Source organism: Pholcus phalangioides, unplaced genomic scaffold, assembly GCF_987345545.1.
Source record: "Pholcus phalangioides strain wild (caught in Gottingen) unplaced genomic scaffold, Ppha-v1.0 ptg000172l_1, whole genome shotgun sequence".
In the NCBI taxonomy this organism is placed as follows: Eukaryota; Metazoa; Arthropoda; class Arachnida; order Araneae; family Pholcidae; genus Pholcus; species Pholcus phalangioides.
In genome coordinates, this window is record NW_028301637.1 from 3,278,911 (window position 1) to 3,296,634 (window position 17,724).

The 17,724-nt window shown below is 36.2% G+C and overlaps 1 protein-coding gene across 2 annotated transcripts in view; it reads left to right on the forward strand.

Moving 5' to 3' along the window:
* Window positions 1-17,038, forward strand: part of LOC149063390 (uncharacterized) — a 35,494-nt gene extending 18,456 nt beyond the window's left edge. For both annotated transcript variants that reach the window (XM_089255862.1, XM_089255861.1), the window contains exons 4-8: window positions 567-631; window positions 11,483-11,585; window positions 12,187-12,314; window positions 14,999-15,091; window positions 16,548-17,038. In XM_089255862.1, coding sequence (XP_089111988.1) covers window positions 567-631; window positions 11,483-11,585; window positions 12,187-12,314; window positions 14,999-15,091; window positions 16,548-16,973 — 815 coding nt within the window. In that variant the 3' untranslated portion in view covers window positions 16,974-17,038. The remainder of the gene's footprint in view (window positions 1-566; window positions 632-11,482; window positions 11,586-12,186; window positions 12,315-14,998; window positions 15,092-16,547) is intronic.
* Window positions 17,039-17,724: the final 686 nt, after the last annotated feature.

Here is a 17,724-nt window from a genome sequence, read left to right on the forward strand (position 1 = left end):
CGATAACCTCATCGCATCCATGGCAAACAGGTGTGCAGCAGTCTTAGCTGTTCGAGGAGACCACACGTCCTATTAAAACTCATGCATTATGTCTAAACAGTACTTTTATTTTATCGTTTACATGTAATCAAATTGTTGCCCTAAATCATCTTTTCATGTTTTTTCCATATTTTCAAAGAATTAAAGCTTAATTCCAAATTTTTTTACATCTTTTTTCTGTATTGCGCATTGATACACATGTACTATCCATTGTATGCCAATACGTGGCTGTCTCGCACGGTTTTTTTCACTTTTTTGCTTGCTTCCCTAATTGTTTTGAGCAGTGTATTTCATAATTGATATGAAATTGTCTAATTAAAATTATGAATATTAATTTCATTTATTTAATATACAAATAAATACATGCACTGATTTCTTTTTTTATTTTTTTTCCCCACTGAAGCAAGAAATAATACACCTGAGACAGTGTGGACTTGATTATTGTATAGAATTATAATAGGAAGATCTAAAAATTTTTGACTGTTAAATTATTTATTTTCACTTTTTTTTTTACCTCCTGAATTCAGTGGAAAATAAGAATCTATTGAAGGAAAGAGATAAAATGAAGAATCTCATGTTCAAAACAAATAAGGTAGTATATTTGTTAGTAATTAATTTGAATATGAATCAACTCTTTCATCATGATCATACTCATCATCACTTATCAGATGAATTTGTATCCATTTCTGCCCAATACAGTGATATCTTGGCTGATCAAGATCATTAGTTCCAGAATCATGTTCATTAATCAAAATCCATAGGTTTCTATAAAAAATTGTTTGATTTGTTCTAGACATGACCCAAAATTAATTTGAATATAATATACACTGGCGGAAAATAAAATCCCAACACCAAGAAGGAGTTGTGCTAGATAAACGAAATATGGAAGGCGTGTTTGCACATCTGAAAGATGACGCTCATTCAAATTTCGCACTAGACAAATAAGAGTGGCGCTAGTAGTGCCACTATGATCATGCAGCTCACGTTTGCTTTAAATCAGGGTTTACAGGTTTTTTATGGTTTAAACTGTCACGTCAAAAACCTCAAATATTGCTTTTCAATATAAAAATTTCCTTTGGAAATGTACACGTTAATTACATGTAATGTTTGAAGTGACTATGTTATACAAAGAATAAATATTTAATATGATTCTAAAATAATTTTCTACTCTCTACAGAATTATTTTGGATAAAATATATATGTTTTTACAAGATATACAGAAGACTGGATGTTGTGAAGATATTTCTTATTTGAGATGTTAATTATTTAAGGAAGGAAAAAACTCATCTCTGCCTCTATCGGGAGTCGAACCCGGGTCCATCGATTGCCGGACGAGTGCTCTGACCACTAAGCTACAGAGGAGATAGAGATTTTCCTTCGCTAGAGCGTATATATGCCGAACAGAAACCGTGCAATGGACGGTGAAACCGATCAGCTAATAGCTCATGGACGACGATATATATATATAGCCCTCTGGTGGCTCGTCGTCCATGAGCTATTAGCTGATCGGTTTCACCGTCCATTGCACGGTTTCTGTTCGGCATATATACGCTCTAGCGAAGGAAAATCTCTATCTCCTCTGTAGCTTAGTGGTCAGAGCACTCGTCTGGCAATCGAAGGACCCGGGTTCGACTCCAGGTAGAGGCAGAGATGAGTTTTTTCCTTCCTTAAAAAATTAACATCTCAAATAAGAAATATCTTCACAACATCCAGTCTTCTGTATATCTTGTATTAACAAGTGGAGAGCGACATTCACGTCATATATGTTTTTTTAAATAAAATATGCAATTTGAATAAAGTATAGCATAAACACTGAAGGGAAAACTATGGAATGATTTGACATTCTCTGATTCAAGATGATTCTTGACCTTCCAAAATTTCTTCAACTGCTTATACATATGCTTTGATATAAACCAACTGCTGTACTCTTTTTACAACCGATAAGTGTTTAAAAAAAAAAGTTGATTACATCATATATGTAATGGTCTCATTTTCAAAAAGGTCTCTTCGCGTTCCCGTAAAGTCATTCTTCCGCTTTTTTGAGGATTAGTTCGTCGTGGACTGGAGTATGCTGTAAGGTTTTGGAGACCATACCTACAGAGGGACATAGAATTGGTTGAAGGGGTGCAGAGAAGAGCTACGCGTGTCCTTATTGGCACACAGGGCTTGAGTTATGAAGAGAGACTTCATTTTTTGAATATGTTTACATTGGATGAACGCAGGTGTCGAGGAGATATGATCGAAGTGTTTAAAATTTTCAATGGGATGGATAGGATGGACCATGAACTTTTAGTACACCGCCAATCGACTGCTTTTACAAGGGGACACCAGTATCGATTGGCGAGGGACAATGCAAGGTTATGGTGTCGCAGGGAATTTTTCTCTAATAGGGTTGTTAATAAATGGAATAGCTTACCCCCGGAGGTAGTAAATTTTAACACAATTGACACGTTTAAAAAGAAATACGATAAACATGTTGGGGTAAATCGAGAAGCTATCCATTCTTAGAATAAGACAACCATAAGTATTCTTTATGGGCATTGCATAATATTTTATCATGTGTATATATTGTTTATAATTTGTATTAATTGCATTTTTAATTGGGTTGCTGTTTTTTTTTTTTTTAATATATGTCATCCATATTTTTATGGGCATCTTTTTATCAGCCACCTCGTTGGGCATTTTGCCTGTTGTGGCATTGCATTTGTATAATGTTGATTTTTGTTGTTATTAAATTATCTAGATAATCACTGTGATACTCTTATTGTGCATAACATTGAAATATAACTAGCGATAAAAATACTTAATTGTAGAACTAAAATGTCATTTAATTTGGCAATGCTTGCTTGTACATGAAGCTTAAGAAACTCCTGTAACTTATCCTTAGTCAAACTTAGTTATTCTTACTTCTGCACTATGATATGGTATATTTACTAGCATTTATGATGCAATTGTAGTGACCGATCATAAACGATACTCTGTGACGTCACGATGTCACGTTTTCTCGTTGTAGCGCTTTTCGCCTTGTGATGGATGGTAACCTAGCAACGGATGGCCAAAGAGTTTTTCGAACGTTTTAAGGAGTTGATTGTATTTCGTCATAGAGTATGGATGTCGCGTATAACTTGTCCGTGTGTGTGTAAATAAATGTTCATGTCTTTAAAAACGAAATTTACATCTTCTCATTGCCGTCGCCTTTACTGGTGACCCGGACGTGATCCCGAACCTGCCAAGAACTTATCGCCATGGCTGAACAGCAAGAGAGCAATCTTCGAGTTCAAGCTGTCCACGCGAAACTGCCGACATTCTCGAAGGACAATATCAAACTTTTTTTCGTCCAGCTCGACGCTGCCTTCAAGATCAACCATGTTACTGCCGAAGGAACCAAGTATAACTACCTAGTCAACTGCCTAGATGTGGAGATCTTGTCAACGGTAAGTGACATTGTTTTCGATCCTCCCGCATCGGATCCGTTCTCGAAACTCAAGGAGAGACTTCTCGCTGTGTATAAACATTCAGCCGCGAAAGAAGTCAAGATATTGTTAGAAGACCTATCCCTAGGTGATCAGAAGCCTAGTACATTGCTACGTAAAATGCGTGAGCTTTCGACAGGGCGAATTAGCGATGAGACTTTCCTCAAAAATTTGTGGCTTCAACGGCTACCAAAGAGTATACAAACGGTGTTAGCAGCTAGCAGTGAAGAACTGGACAAGCTAGCCGAGTTAGCTGATCGAGTAGCTGAGCTCACCGAATCCAATTACGGTCATGTAGCAGAAGCCTCGTCTTGCTCGGAAATAAGAGACCTTAAACTGCAAATCTCGGAGCTGACTAAAAGAGTTGAGCAGTTGAGCAAATATCCGAGGAATAGCCGGAACCGCTATCGAAACTCCAGTCGAGACCGACGTTATTCTGGTTCTAGGAATCGCTCGCGATATCGAGACTCTGATGAAAACCCTAAAGTGTGTTATTATCATAGCAGGTTCGGAAATAAAGCTTTCAGATGCAAGTCCCCCTGCGCTTACAACGCTCAGAATATCCAGGGAAACGGTCCAAGCCCCCCGCAGTAACGGCATGCGATGGCGGCGATAGCAGTCTTCACCATAGCCGTTTGTTCATTATGGAAAGGAAAAGCGGCATGAAGTTTTTAATTGACTCTGGAGCTGATATATCAATTTTACCTTACAAAGGCAACGGCAAACCAACAACTTTTGAGCTTTTCGCTGCAAATAGTTCCCGTATATCTACCTACGGTTTGAAACTCCTGGAATTGGACTTGAACTTACGGCGGAATTACAAATGGCATTTCACCCTCGCTGACGTTGAGAGACCAATTATCGGATCGGATTTCCTTGCTCACTACGGACTCATCATCGATATCAAAAACAAGCGACTTATAGATCCACTCACTTCTCTCACATGTAAAGGTTTTACTTACAATGGACCTTCGACAACGATTAAAACAATCTCAGGAAACAGTGCTATAACTGAAATTTTGAAGGAATTTCCCGAATTAACGAGACCTCGTCCGTTTTCGAGGAAAGCTTCCCATAATACCTTGCACTACATAGAAACTAAAGGTCCTCCTGTTTTCGCAAAGCCACGCAGATTGCATCCAGCTCAACTCAAGATTGCCAAGACCGAATTCCAGATGATGTTGGATCAAGGTATATGTCGTCCATCGAAATCAAACTGGGCTTCCCCGTTGCACATGGTTTCAAAAGGACCGAATGAGTGGAGACCAACTGGTGATTATCGAAGTCTGAATCGAATTACTGTGCCGGATAACTACCCAGTGCCACATATACAGGACTTTGCGCAGAATCTGCTTGGATGTAAAATTTTCTCTAAAATAGATCTGGTCAAAGCATTTCATCATATTCCTGTAAATCCCGACGACATTCCCAAGACAGCAATCATAACTCCCTTTGGTTTGTTTGAATTCGTAGTCATGCCGTTCGGACTCTCAAACGCTGCACAAACGTTCCAACGCTTCATCCACGAGGTGCTACGCAATCTCGACTTCTGTTTCTCGTATCTTGATGACGTGCTCATCGCCAGCCATGACGCAGAGCAACATCACAAGCACCTTAGAGAAGTGTTTGAAAGACTCGATAAGTACGGACTGACAATCAACACATCTAAATGCGTGTTCAATGTACCAGAAATTTCCTTCCTGGGCTATTTGGTCAATGAACACGGCTCGAAGCCTCTCCCGGACAGAGTTCGTGCAATCCAAGAATTTCCTCTTCCAGAAAACATCAAGCAGCTGCGAAGATTTCTGGGAACTTTGAACTTTTACAGGCGATTTCTACCATCTACAGCAGCTGTGCAAGCACCACTTCATTCCTTCTTGTCCAGCACCAAGAAGAATGACAAGACATCAGTTCCTTGGACTCTTGAGACCAGACAAGCATTCGAAAAATGCAAAACGCAGCTCGCTAATGCCACTCTTTTGCACCATCCTTCAGCATCATCACCATTAGTTTTACATGTGGACGCCAGTGATTTTGCTATAGGTGCCGCCTTGCATCAAGTATCTAACGATAATCAGCTACAACCACTTGCATTCTTCTCAAAGAAGCTTTCAAGCGCACAAAGAAGTTATTCTGCATACGATAGAGAATTACTTGCAGCTTATTCTGCTGTCAAGCACTTCAGGTATATGCTAGAAGCAAGACAATTCTGTATTTGTAGTGACCATAAGCCGTTGGTTTATGCGTTCAGGCAGAAACCAGAAAAGTGCTCACCACGCCAGCTACGACAGTTGAACTTTATCAGCCAATTCACAACAGAAATTCTTCATATAAAAGGTGTCGAAAATATTCCAGCTGATACTCTTTCTAGAATATCGGCCATTTCTGTACCCACACCTTTAGATTATGTGCAACTCGCAGCTGACCAAGAGAATGACAACGATCTCAAAACCATCTTAAATTCTAGTGTATCATCTTTACAACTGAAAAAACTCAGCCTTCCTGACGCAACAGCCGAAATTTGGTGTGATGTGTCAAACGGCAAAATAAGGCCTTTTGTACCAATTTCTCAACGACGACGAGCGTTTGAATCATTGCATTGCTTATCACATCCTGGCATCCGAGCAACATCAAAACTGCTGAGCGACAGATTTGTTTGGCCTTCAATTAGATCTGACTGTCATGAGTGGACTAGAGCATGTATTCCATGCCAACGCTCTAAAGTTCACCGACACACTCGATGCGCGCTGGCTGAATTCAAGGTACCTAACAACCGATTTCAGCATATCAATCTTGACATAGTTGGTCCATTACCATTATGCCAAGGTTCTCGGTACCTCCTAACGATGATAGACAGATTCTCCAGGTGGATCGAAGCCTCTCCAATGCCAGACCAAACTGCCGAAACAGTCGCCAAAACATTAATTGCCACTTGGTTTTCAAGATTCGGCATACCGCACAGGATCACCACCGACCAGGGCAGACAGTTCGAGAGCCAGCTTTTCCAAAGCTTGAGCAGATATCTAGGATTCCAACATCATAAAACGACTGCTTATCATCCACAAGCAAATGGGCTAATCGAGAGACAACACCGATCGCTGAAAACTGCCCTGAGATGCCGTATTCAATCGAATCCTGCTTGGGTTGATGCTCTTCCATTCGCCCTACTGGGTCTAAGAGCAGCAGTGAAAGAAGACCTGAAATGCTCTTCCGCAGAAATCCTGTACGGAACACCATTGCAGTTGCCCGGCGAGTATTTTTCGAAAACACCAGACATTATACAATCCGATTTCGTCCATCAAATCCAAAAGCTAATGCGTTCAATGAAGCCGGTGCCTACAACAACTCACGGATACATGCCGACGTATATACCTAGTGATCTGCAATCCGCGTCGCATGTCTTCGTACGCACCGACGCACCACATCCTGCCTTACAACCAACATATCAAGGCCCGTTTCCTGTCAAAGATCGCAGAGAAAAATTTTTCGACATTGGCATCAATGGGGCAAGCAAGAGGATCTCCATTGATCGTTTGATTCCAGCTTTCCTTGGAGATAGCTTTAAGGTACCTTCAGAAGTGCCCATACAGCCATCCAGTACAGCGTTGCCAGCACAAGCAGTACCAGCAACTGTGACTCGCTCCGGTCGTCACGTCCACTTCCCCGACAGATATTCGACCACAAATTTCGTTGACACTAGGGGGGGAGTGTGTAGCGACCGATCATAAACGATACTCTGTGACGTCACGATGTCACGTTTTCTCGTTGTAGCGCTTTTCGCCTTGTGATGGATGGTAACCTAGCAACGGATGGCCAAAGAGTTTTTCGAACGTTTTAAGGAGTTGATTGTATTTCGTCATAGAGTATGGATGTCGCGTATAACTTGTCCGTGTGTGTGTAAATAAATGTTCATGTCTTTAGAAACGAAATTTACATCTTCTCATTGCCGTCGCCTTTACAATGGTTTCCCAATTGAAGTTATGTGTAATTTTAAATGTGCAAAACAAATGCTTTGGGTATCAAGTCCTGTCAGCTCTGCTTTGGTTGAAAATACTCTTTAAAACTGTGAATGTATGCACCCTGAGCTCTAAGAAATATTTAGATGAAAATAAATGAGTTTAGTTAGTGTATTAACAGATTCTGTGTGAGAATTTTTACATGGAATAAAATTTTGGGTAGGTCAGAAAATTTTAAATATCAAAATAGATTCTCAGTAATTATAATTCCAAATATAAAACCTTTTAAATAATTAACCTAAAAATAATTTTAATCTACATAAAAGTATTTTTTTATTTAGCATATCTATCAGGTTAAAAAAACTATTTGACAACATTGACAATAATCTTTTTACTGTTTTAATACTGATTTATGATTTCTGAAGTCTAAAACCTAGCTCTGTGATGCCCCTATCATACATATCTTGAATAAGTTGCTCTATTCCACTTAAATTCCATTCCATAAATTGAACACAGGTAATCAGTAGCTTAGATAAAATGAACCACAAAACTATATTTTATATGTTCTAGACTCTTATGTTGAAAAATTCAAAATTGCAAATTATAATTATTTTGTTTTAATTATTGTAATAAACTAATGTTTAAAAATAAAACATGGTAATAAAAAAAAAAATAAGTTTTTCATCATGTTATATACCTATTGTGTGCAAAACATTATCAAAAAGCATTCATTTAGGTTTTTGACAGTTTAAACCTGTTTTTGACACTTGTCATGTCAAAAACCCAACCTTGCTTTAAATACGCGATGTGAATTTTGTGAGAGCTTTATTTATCGTCCAGATTGGACATTGTGAGCTACGTTTGAGTCAAGAATGCCTGTAAGGAGACAAAGAAAGCAGTATCATCAGCTTAATGAGTTTGAACGAGGCCGTGTAATAGGGCTATGAGAAGATGGATTTTCTTTCTGCGATATTGCGCAGACTTGGCAGGGATGTATCCACTGTGCATAATTGTTGGCAGCAGTGGTCACAGGAGGCACTATCTCAAGAAGACTGGGGTTCTTCCACACACGGGCCACTACTGAGAGGGAAGACCGCCGTATTCGCCGCAGGGCTGTGGCGCATCCTACTGCATCTGCAGCAGAAATTAGAGCTTCTGTTGCCCCCAGAGTTGAAAAATTTGTAAGCCGAGGTGTTTGTTAGCTGAGGTATCACTGTACTACATTATATTAATTTTTTTCATAAGGTGTTTGTTATAAGTTTGTTCATAAGGTGTGTGGAAGTCCATAAGTTGGAAGTGCTTGTATGTAACTGCAGTAGATCCTGCTTATAATGTTTTTAAAAAACAAGTCATGAAAAAACTTGGTGAGTGGGAAAACACTTTAAAAAATAAATCTCAATGAGTATTAGTAAAAGCTGGGAATGCGAAAATAAGTCAAACTAAGCAATAAAATGTTCTAAAAAGGAAATTTATAAGTGGGATCTCCTTTATGCAATTGAAAAGTTATTGTTCTTGTTGCTAGTACTTTTCTTTTCAACCGGTGGCATTCTTGTTTTCAATTAGCTCCAGCGTATGTTATGGTCGACTGAAGTTGGTTTTCTGTGGTTTCCAACTTTGAGGCATGAATGAGAGCCTATCTTCCCTGTAAAATGTCTCGCCACAGGGAGCAACTTGCCTACAGTGGTACAATTATTCAATCATTGCACTTCACTCAGAGTTAGAAAAATTGATGGCTGATGGCAGCACTACACATTACAAGCATTATAAATAATAAACCTCATGTTAGGTTCAAAACACATGTACCAATTCGTTAGAAATTCCTTAGAGGAATGTGGACAAAGTGCATGTGTGGTTTAGTAGTGTATGTGGTGATATGCAGGACCGTAACTAGGATCCCCCCCCCCCCAACTTTAAACTTCAGCAATTTTATAACAGTATTCTTTGTTCACACCTAAAACTGCCACCGTGTGCAGTTGCCCCCCTAGTTCCGGTGATATCTGTACATGATGTCAATAATCAGCTTCTTTTCTGGGCTTATTACAACTGTAATAGCTTTGGAATGTTTTAGTGAAGGGATAGAGAGAATTTTCAAAGCCCCACCAAAGACATTAAAGTCTCAAACCTTCTGGTGTGGTATCACAATCTTTTTAAAAAAAGTTTTAGCAACCGAACACATTCTTTTTGAACTTGAAGTCACATTGATTAGTGAAAAAAAAAGAGAATGGAAATTATTCTGCTAGAAATGTTTAGGCACCATGCAATGAAGCTTGAGCAGATGAGTCAAAAGTTTGAAAAAATTTGTGTTCATGCGTGTGTGTGTGTGTGCGCGCACACACTATTATTTGTGTTTGTGCACCCAACAGTATTTAATATCACAGGGAAAGAACCCTCAGAAATTAATTAAAAAATGGATATATCCTACAGAAAGCTTGAGCTGACCACCCACATGCCTAACACACTTCAGACATCCTTTGGAAATTGTCCTCCAGTAACGAATGTTGGAACTATTTTTGCTCTCTTAATTCCTTCCTTATTCTCTTCATTAATGTATTTCCAGTTTCAATTTTTGAGATGGGTTGTTATACTGCATGAAGCTCTAATAAAGAAGACCTATTTAAAGCCCCTCCACATAAATTTAGTGATCTAATTTGAAATCCTTAATAACCTCCTCAGTCCTGCACAAAACTTTGAATTTTACTTATTTTACATCCTTTTTTTAATTGTGAAACTGCATAAAATTAGTTTCTGTCCACAAATGAGCATAAATAATCTACTAACAAATTTTTACGTCATCTTGAACTAATTTTAAGGTCTCTGAGCATTTTATATAGCTTGGTGGAATTTTTTTGAAGTGCAGTCTAGTGTCTCCTACACTTTATGGAGCTAAAGGTTCACTTCTCCATTATGTAACAGTGTTCAAGAACACAACCTTAACATTTTGGCCCAGTAGAGCTTTCCAGAGCCTTCCTATGGAAACAATGTTTGTTAAGAAGCCAAATAAATGCAAAAAAGTTGAAAGATATTATCAATAATCTAAAGAAATATCTCCATACGCTTCACAACAAGAAAAGCTGTTGTACAAATGACCATGATCCCAACTCATATGCATATCCAGACTTCTTGCTATCACATACATGATCCCAAGCATTTGCCCTCCACCTGGAAGATGAATTGCGCATTCCTGCCTGGACACAGTCAATATCTGGAATACTAAGGACACAAATTGAACTGTGAATAGGAAAAACTAGTAGCATTACAAATCGAGGCAAAGAAATGTAGATCTTAATAATCAATACCAACACCTGTTTATCCAGACTGCTATGATACATGGAAAATTTGCATCTTAATGATGATTTCTGACAGATTTTGACTATGAAATAATCTCTCGACAATTCATATAGATGATTTCAAATTAAATTAAAGAAAAAAAATTAGCAAATTATAGCAATTCAATCAGCATGACAGCACGCTCTGCTATTATGGATGTTCAGTAGGCCTACACCATTAGATAATTAATGCTTTCAATGATTCTTTATACAAGTGTTAATGCTGTTATTGGATCACCATCTAACATAATTTGATGATTTGCTTGTTATAATTTAATATTTCTTGAATAAAAGGTGTTCCAAATGTACTCCAAATGTAGTCCACAAGGTCTGCACAATTTTTTTTTTCGATCTTCAGGGTTGTTGATTTATGTGCCCAATAAAAAAATTTAAAGCTTTATAACATCATGATGGAACACACCATTGTTCATAAGGACAATGGCTTATATCTCCATTAAGGCAGTGTAGTGGGGTTGCCTCCTGGCTACAAAGTGTCTCCTACAGATGATGCCAGGACTGAGGAGTATAAAAGGATTTAGATCTAGAAAATACAAAGCATGAGAATTAAGTTTTTATTTCCTTTATGCTTCTTGAAAAACAAAAAAAATGTTGTATTTCTAAAATCTTTTATTAATCTGTGTAAAATTATTTGAAGATGCTTATATTGTATATTGATACAATATTTTAGGAAAATGAGAACAAAGTTAATGATTTGATGAACAAAATTGTATCTCTTGAGAAATGTCATCAAAAGGAGCTGGAAAAAGTCGCTGAAGAGTTTGAAGAAAAAAGTATGTTATTATACTTAACGTTTAAGTTTTTTCATGGTCTATCTTTATTTTATTACCTTACTTATATTTAAAAATTATATCATTAAATTAGCTTCAAAATGCACAAAAAAAAAAAAAAATCAACAAAAAAAAAGATAATGTAAACCAAAATCTTGATGGAATATTTTTTCTTATTTTTCCCCTCGTTACGATATTGGTAAATTCTGTAATTTGCAAATCTGTTATCACAAAATTTTCTGTGATTACAATAACCAAATTATAGCATTATTTGTGATTCTGCTAAGCAGCATCTACTGTATGTGCAAAGTTTAAGGTTTGAATGGATAGCCCAAGACAAGTCCGCAAGGTCTGCACAATTTTTTTTTTCGATCTTCAGGGTTGTTGATTTATGTGCCCAATAAAAAAATTTAAAGCTTTATAACGTCATGATGGAACACATAAACTTGAATGAAATTGATGTGATGAATTTTTAAAAAATATATATATTTAAATGCCTAGATTTTTTCAGATTTAAATTTCATGATACTAGTAATAAATTTGGTTATTTGTATTATTTCATATGATATAATAAATTTGGTTTTTATTGATTATATTTATATAGAACAAGAAGAAATATCAGTGCTTCTTGATAAACTGAAAGAGAAAGACCACAAGATATGTGAACTAGAAGACTTTGTGAATAAATTTGATGCAACTGTTGAAGAGGAAAAATTGAAATTGAAAATCGAGGTATCTTTTGCATATACTTGAGCTATAATGAAAAATATGCATTTTTTCTTTTCAATTAAAATTAATAATACTGCTAGATCCCTTTTTCAATTCTAAATTTAATAAGTATAACCTTTCTGTTAATTTTTTTTTTTTTTTTGTGAATACACATCTTCTGTTTATGGATCCCTCTCAGAAAGCATGGTGAATGACAACTATGGTGTGAAATCATGGTAAGACCTTGTATAATGTCAATCACTTTCAACATCATTCCACCCATGACATCAGCCATAAGTCCCTGCAAAGCATAATTAATTAATTAGGATTATACAAATACAAGGCCACAACAGGCAAAACTCCCAACGAAGTGGCTGAGAAAAAGATGCCCATAACTGCCTTTAAGCATTTTTTTTAATTTCCCTGATCCACAGTAGAAATTGCTAAACCTTCTAGAAATTGCAGTCTATTTTCAAGAAAAGCAAAAACTTTTTTTTTCGATTGCGTGCTGATAAATATGCACCCCCCCCCCCTAACGAAAAATAATAATAAAAATGAGGAAGGAAAAAAGGTAGTTTTCTATTATTTATGTTGTGAGCATAATCGTATACAACCTCGAAGGTAAAGGAAAAATACCCTTTCTCTCTCCCTTCTGTTAACTTTGAACCGAAGCTGACCTTTGCCTAGCTTTGGGCAGTTAATTGACAGGATGGGGGAATCAGATGAAGAAAACTTACTAAATGTGTGCTCTGGGTTCCCATTTTGAGAGTACCAAAGATATCTCTGGATTGTCACTGTAAGGTTTAAGTTACCATTTATGAAGTCTTTTTATTTGGTACCTTGGGGGGGGGGGATGTTATACTGAGGTCTCACTGTAATTTAAATTTCACATATTCTGACTGAACAAAATCTGGTGACTTGTGCTGCATGAAATCAGAACAAGGGGAAAAATTAGAACATCCCAATCAAGAGAAAGAAATGTGCATGCTGCTTAATGTGATCACATCGGGATTCAGTGTGTTTCTGATAACGATAACCATTTGATAACTATATCCTAAAGAAATTCAGAAGGAAGTATGATGATCATATGCTCCACTTCTGATGGAAATGATAACTTTTTTTTCGCATAAAAATAGGCTGCAAAATGTTCAGTTGTACCGCTGTATTGCACTGACATATTTTTTTCCATAATACTTCTCTAAAATTGAAATTTTTTTCTCTTTTAACCCTTTAAAGTGACATTTTTTCTCTTTCCAATATCTGAATTTTTCTTTTTTTGTGATCTATTATTATTTGAGAATATCATTGAAGGAAATAACTTTTATTTTAATGAATATGTTTCCACCCTCAAGTTTTTTAGGGGGAAAGTGTTTATCCCCCCTAAAAATTCACAATCTTGTGGTAGCAATCAATGATCCCAATCATATAATTGCAATGCAAAACTATCACAGGGAGAAAAGCACTTCTCAAAAGAGTATTTAACGCTTTAAACAGCAATTAGAAATCACGAACCCCTTCCTCCTTCAAAATACCATATCTTCTTTAATGAAATTGGGTTTTTTTGCCTTTCAGCAGGTGCAAACTAAGGGGTATAGGAGGGAAAAGTTTTCCATTGAGCAAAAAACTTTAAAGTGTATGTTCTAAACATGTCAATGTTGAAATAAGAGACTTTTATGGAGGCAAGAGATATCTTGTAGGCTGCAAAGGATAAATAAGTAGTAGGCAAGGGAAATATACTTCCCACAGACAGACAGACATGACCGCTGACCGCCCAGAGAGACCATCTTGGGATGGTTTGCGCTCTTTCCCAAAGGGATGGACGGTCTCTGAGAGCTGTGCGCCTAACAGTCTGAATGTATATGTAGTGTTGTGTTATGATTGAATTACATTTGTACTGTTCGTAGGTCTGTTGCTCTCTGTGGCAAGACTTTTTAAAGGGGAGATCGGCTCGTATTCGCGCCTTGAGCCGATACTTCCCACAGACTTCGAAAAGGTCAAGCCAAGATAAGATTTTTTTCTTTTAATTCAGCCATTGAATAGATTTGTCCAATGTAGATTACTATATTTTTTTGATGTACTGTACATTCTATGTATCCCTTGAGAAATGGTATTTCAGTCCATGACTGAAAACACCATCGGCTTTTTTTTCTTGCATTTTCCTTCACCACCATCTGAATCCATTGTGATAGCAGTGCTACACTTACATGGATCACAGTGGTTACTCTAGCCAGATTAGGGACATTTTGAACTGGGTACAGAAATGATTAACAAGAAAGGTAGATGGGGGTACACCTTCTGATTTCCTACGTAGTCATCTTTTCTAGGCTGAAAACAGTAAACTTGATTCAATGGCTCAATAGAGGCATTTGATTTTTTATTGTTCTCTCAGTTATTATCTTTTCTTACAACAAGGTGACAAGGTCTATTATTTTAGATGTAGAGCAGGTGAAAGGTTTTTTTTTTCTGTGCTTTTAACTTTTGCTTTATAAATATACTATTATCTTGTCTTACAATCTTACAGGATATCACCCTTACAATTTTGTGTTTGATGTATTGAGGAAATGGCTAATTCCAAAAAAAAATTGAATTTTATGTGAATGTGTAACAGTATTTACATTGATATTTTTATATTCATATAAAAAAAGCTAAAATATTCATCCTATGTTTAGTGACCCCCATCATTTATGTAATCCATTTATATTGTTTAGTATGAAGAAAAAATTGAGATATTGAAGCTGGAGATATCCAACAACAAACAATATCAGCCTACCACAACAAAGTGTGATGATATATTCAGAAAGGTATGATTGGAACTATTACATGCTTATCATTCTTCGTGTGTTATAGTGTTCTAAATTTTTAACATGAAATCCTTGAAATTGAAAGTTTTTGTGCAATAACAATGTACCACATTTTACTAGGAAACCGCTGATCCCACAGGCATACTTCTAATTAGATGTAATCGGCAGTATTCCTGTAGTTCCAATTATAACAAGGCAGGGGTTCTCAAACTGTGCATCTCAGTGCCAATATTTGTCAAGGGTGCCGTGGGACAGCGACCCTGACAAAGGTTTTTCAAAGAAATTATTTTTTAAACTACTCTGGGGAGCTGTGGATAAATGTTGATTAGGAAAAGGGGTACTGCAGTTGCAAAGAGTTTGAGAACCCTATTGCAAGGGGTTGTGTAGTAATTGAAGTATGAAAATTAATTTTTTTATATGAACACCCTGTTACAAAAACCTAATTAGAAAGTTGTTGCTGTGTCTCTTGTGAGGCCAACAACAACAAAAAAAAATTCCCTGTTTCTGAGTGTTGGCAGAGATTTGAACTCTAAAAATTAGAGGAAAGTTGGGAAAGAACAGCATAAATCAGGGAAAGGAGATAATTAGATCCTTAGTTTATGCTGTTTTTTTCCGAAATTTCCCCCAATTTTGAATTCAAACATCTCTATGAATATTGCACTTAGAAATGTGAATTTTTTCTGTTGGCCTTAAGAGAGACAAGGCAACAATTTTCTAATTAGGTTTTTAAGCAGGGTGTCCATATGAGGCATAATTTTTTCTAATTTGAAGTATGCCTCTAGGATCAATGCAACGTGAGTAAAATGTTTGAAGGGGAATTTGTTTCTACTATGGACACTCCCCTCGACAATCAAGCTAGAAATTGCCTGGTGCGAGGGCAAAATGTCGCCAGATGCACACTGACACACAAGGTGGTCATATTGTCTGTCTGGTGGGATCACTGTGGAATAATCTTCTATGACTTTCTTCCAAAAAGATATTTCTTGCTTTTTTTTCTATATCCTTTTTTCCTTGAAGATCTTTCTTCCAACTTTAACTACCACATTATGAAAAGTAAAATAAGAAGAATGTGTTAATAAAAAGGGTTGCAGCCAGAAATTTATTGAGGGCCAAAGTGATAAAACAATAAACTTAGGCACATTATTCCATGCATATCAGTATTTTTTTCACTTTTCGGGAGACAGGAGACGAATCCCCTGGTCGCACCTCTTGCTATGGCCTTGATAATAAATATAATGATAATATTTTATTATGAAAATTATTAAGTTATTGAAAGTTATTTTGGCTCAAATTAAAGACAAAAAAAAAAAAAATACTTTTTTTAAAACACAGCATAATAAATTATCTAATCTGTTACTTTAAAGTACTGTCAGTAGTCAGATGGTTTAGAGACTGCATCTTGGAATTTTATCAGTACAATGTAAATATTTCAAACATGTTTTTTTTCCTTTGTCAGAAATATCAGAAGCTGGAAATGCAGTATAAAACTGATATTGAAACTCTACAGAATGAACTGAAAAATCTAAAGTCCGTACATGCATCCAGAACTGTAGTTCCACAACTGACAAATCCATTATGTTTTGATAATTGCTTCTCAAAGAACAAAACTATCAATGAAGCGGCAAGTGTAAAAAAGACCTTTCCGCTGCAGCCATATAAGCGTCTTGGGAGTGTTCGTCCTAGTCTCGGAAAGGGTTCGGTTAATAGAGAGCCAACACCTAAGAAAAATAAACACAATCGACCACCGTCAAAATTGCCTATTCAAACAGGGAAAAAAGTCAATGACAACATGATGGTGGATGAAAATGATATTCCAAAGATGGTGTTAAAGAGAAGGAAGTTATTCAACAGTGAACTGGATGTTTCTTTTAACCACAACTAGTTTTTCAGAGTTTTATGGGCCTATATTACAGCCAGAATAAAACATGCTCATTATTTGAAATTTCATTCTTAAATGTGATGATTTTGTTTTGCACAATTTATTACCTTATCATATAAGAACAATTATGTTATATAACATGGTGAAATGTCAAAAGTTAGCGGCAAAAAAAAAACTTGCAAGAGTAAAAAAGGCATGTTAATATAATAGAAATATCTAAAGTTGAATATGCAGTCAATGCTCATTTTTATAAATTTGAACAGAAAAAATGAGAAACATTCTTTTTGTTTTAGTGGCAAAATATACTTGAATGATGACTTACATATATTTATGCCATAGAAAATGATACATTAACTCTATCCTGTATTATTTTCTATGAAACTTCATGTTTAAAGTTAGAAAAAAAAAAAATCTTAATTTTTTTTTTATTCAGTTTGATGGGAAAAATCTTTGAATTTTTAGATTTATTTCTTGAATGGCATCAAGAACATACTTTAGTGGCACTCATAGTATGTTTAGCTAATGGACACCCTTGAAAAAATAATTTTCAAATTCCAAAAATGTAGTGTTTTAGAAAAGAACTTTATATCAAATAATATTAAATGGATTTTTTCTAATACTTTCATTCACTTTTTGGAAATTCAGTTTTATTAAGAATCTAGTTCTCTATTCAGATTTTTAGGTGAATATTTAAATATTTTTTTCTAGATCACTTTTGATTCTACCCGGCAGAATTTGGTCAACCATTATTGAT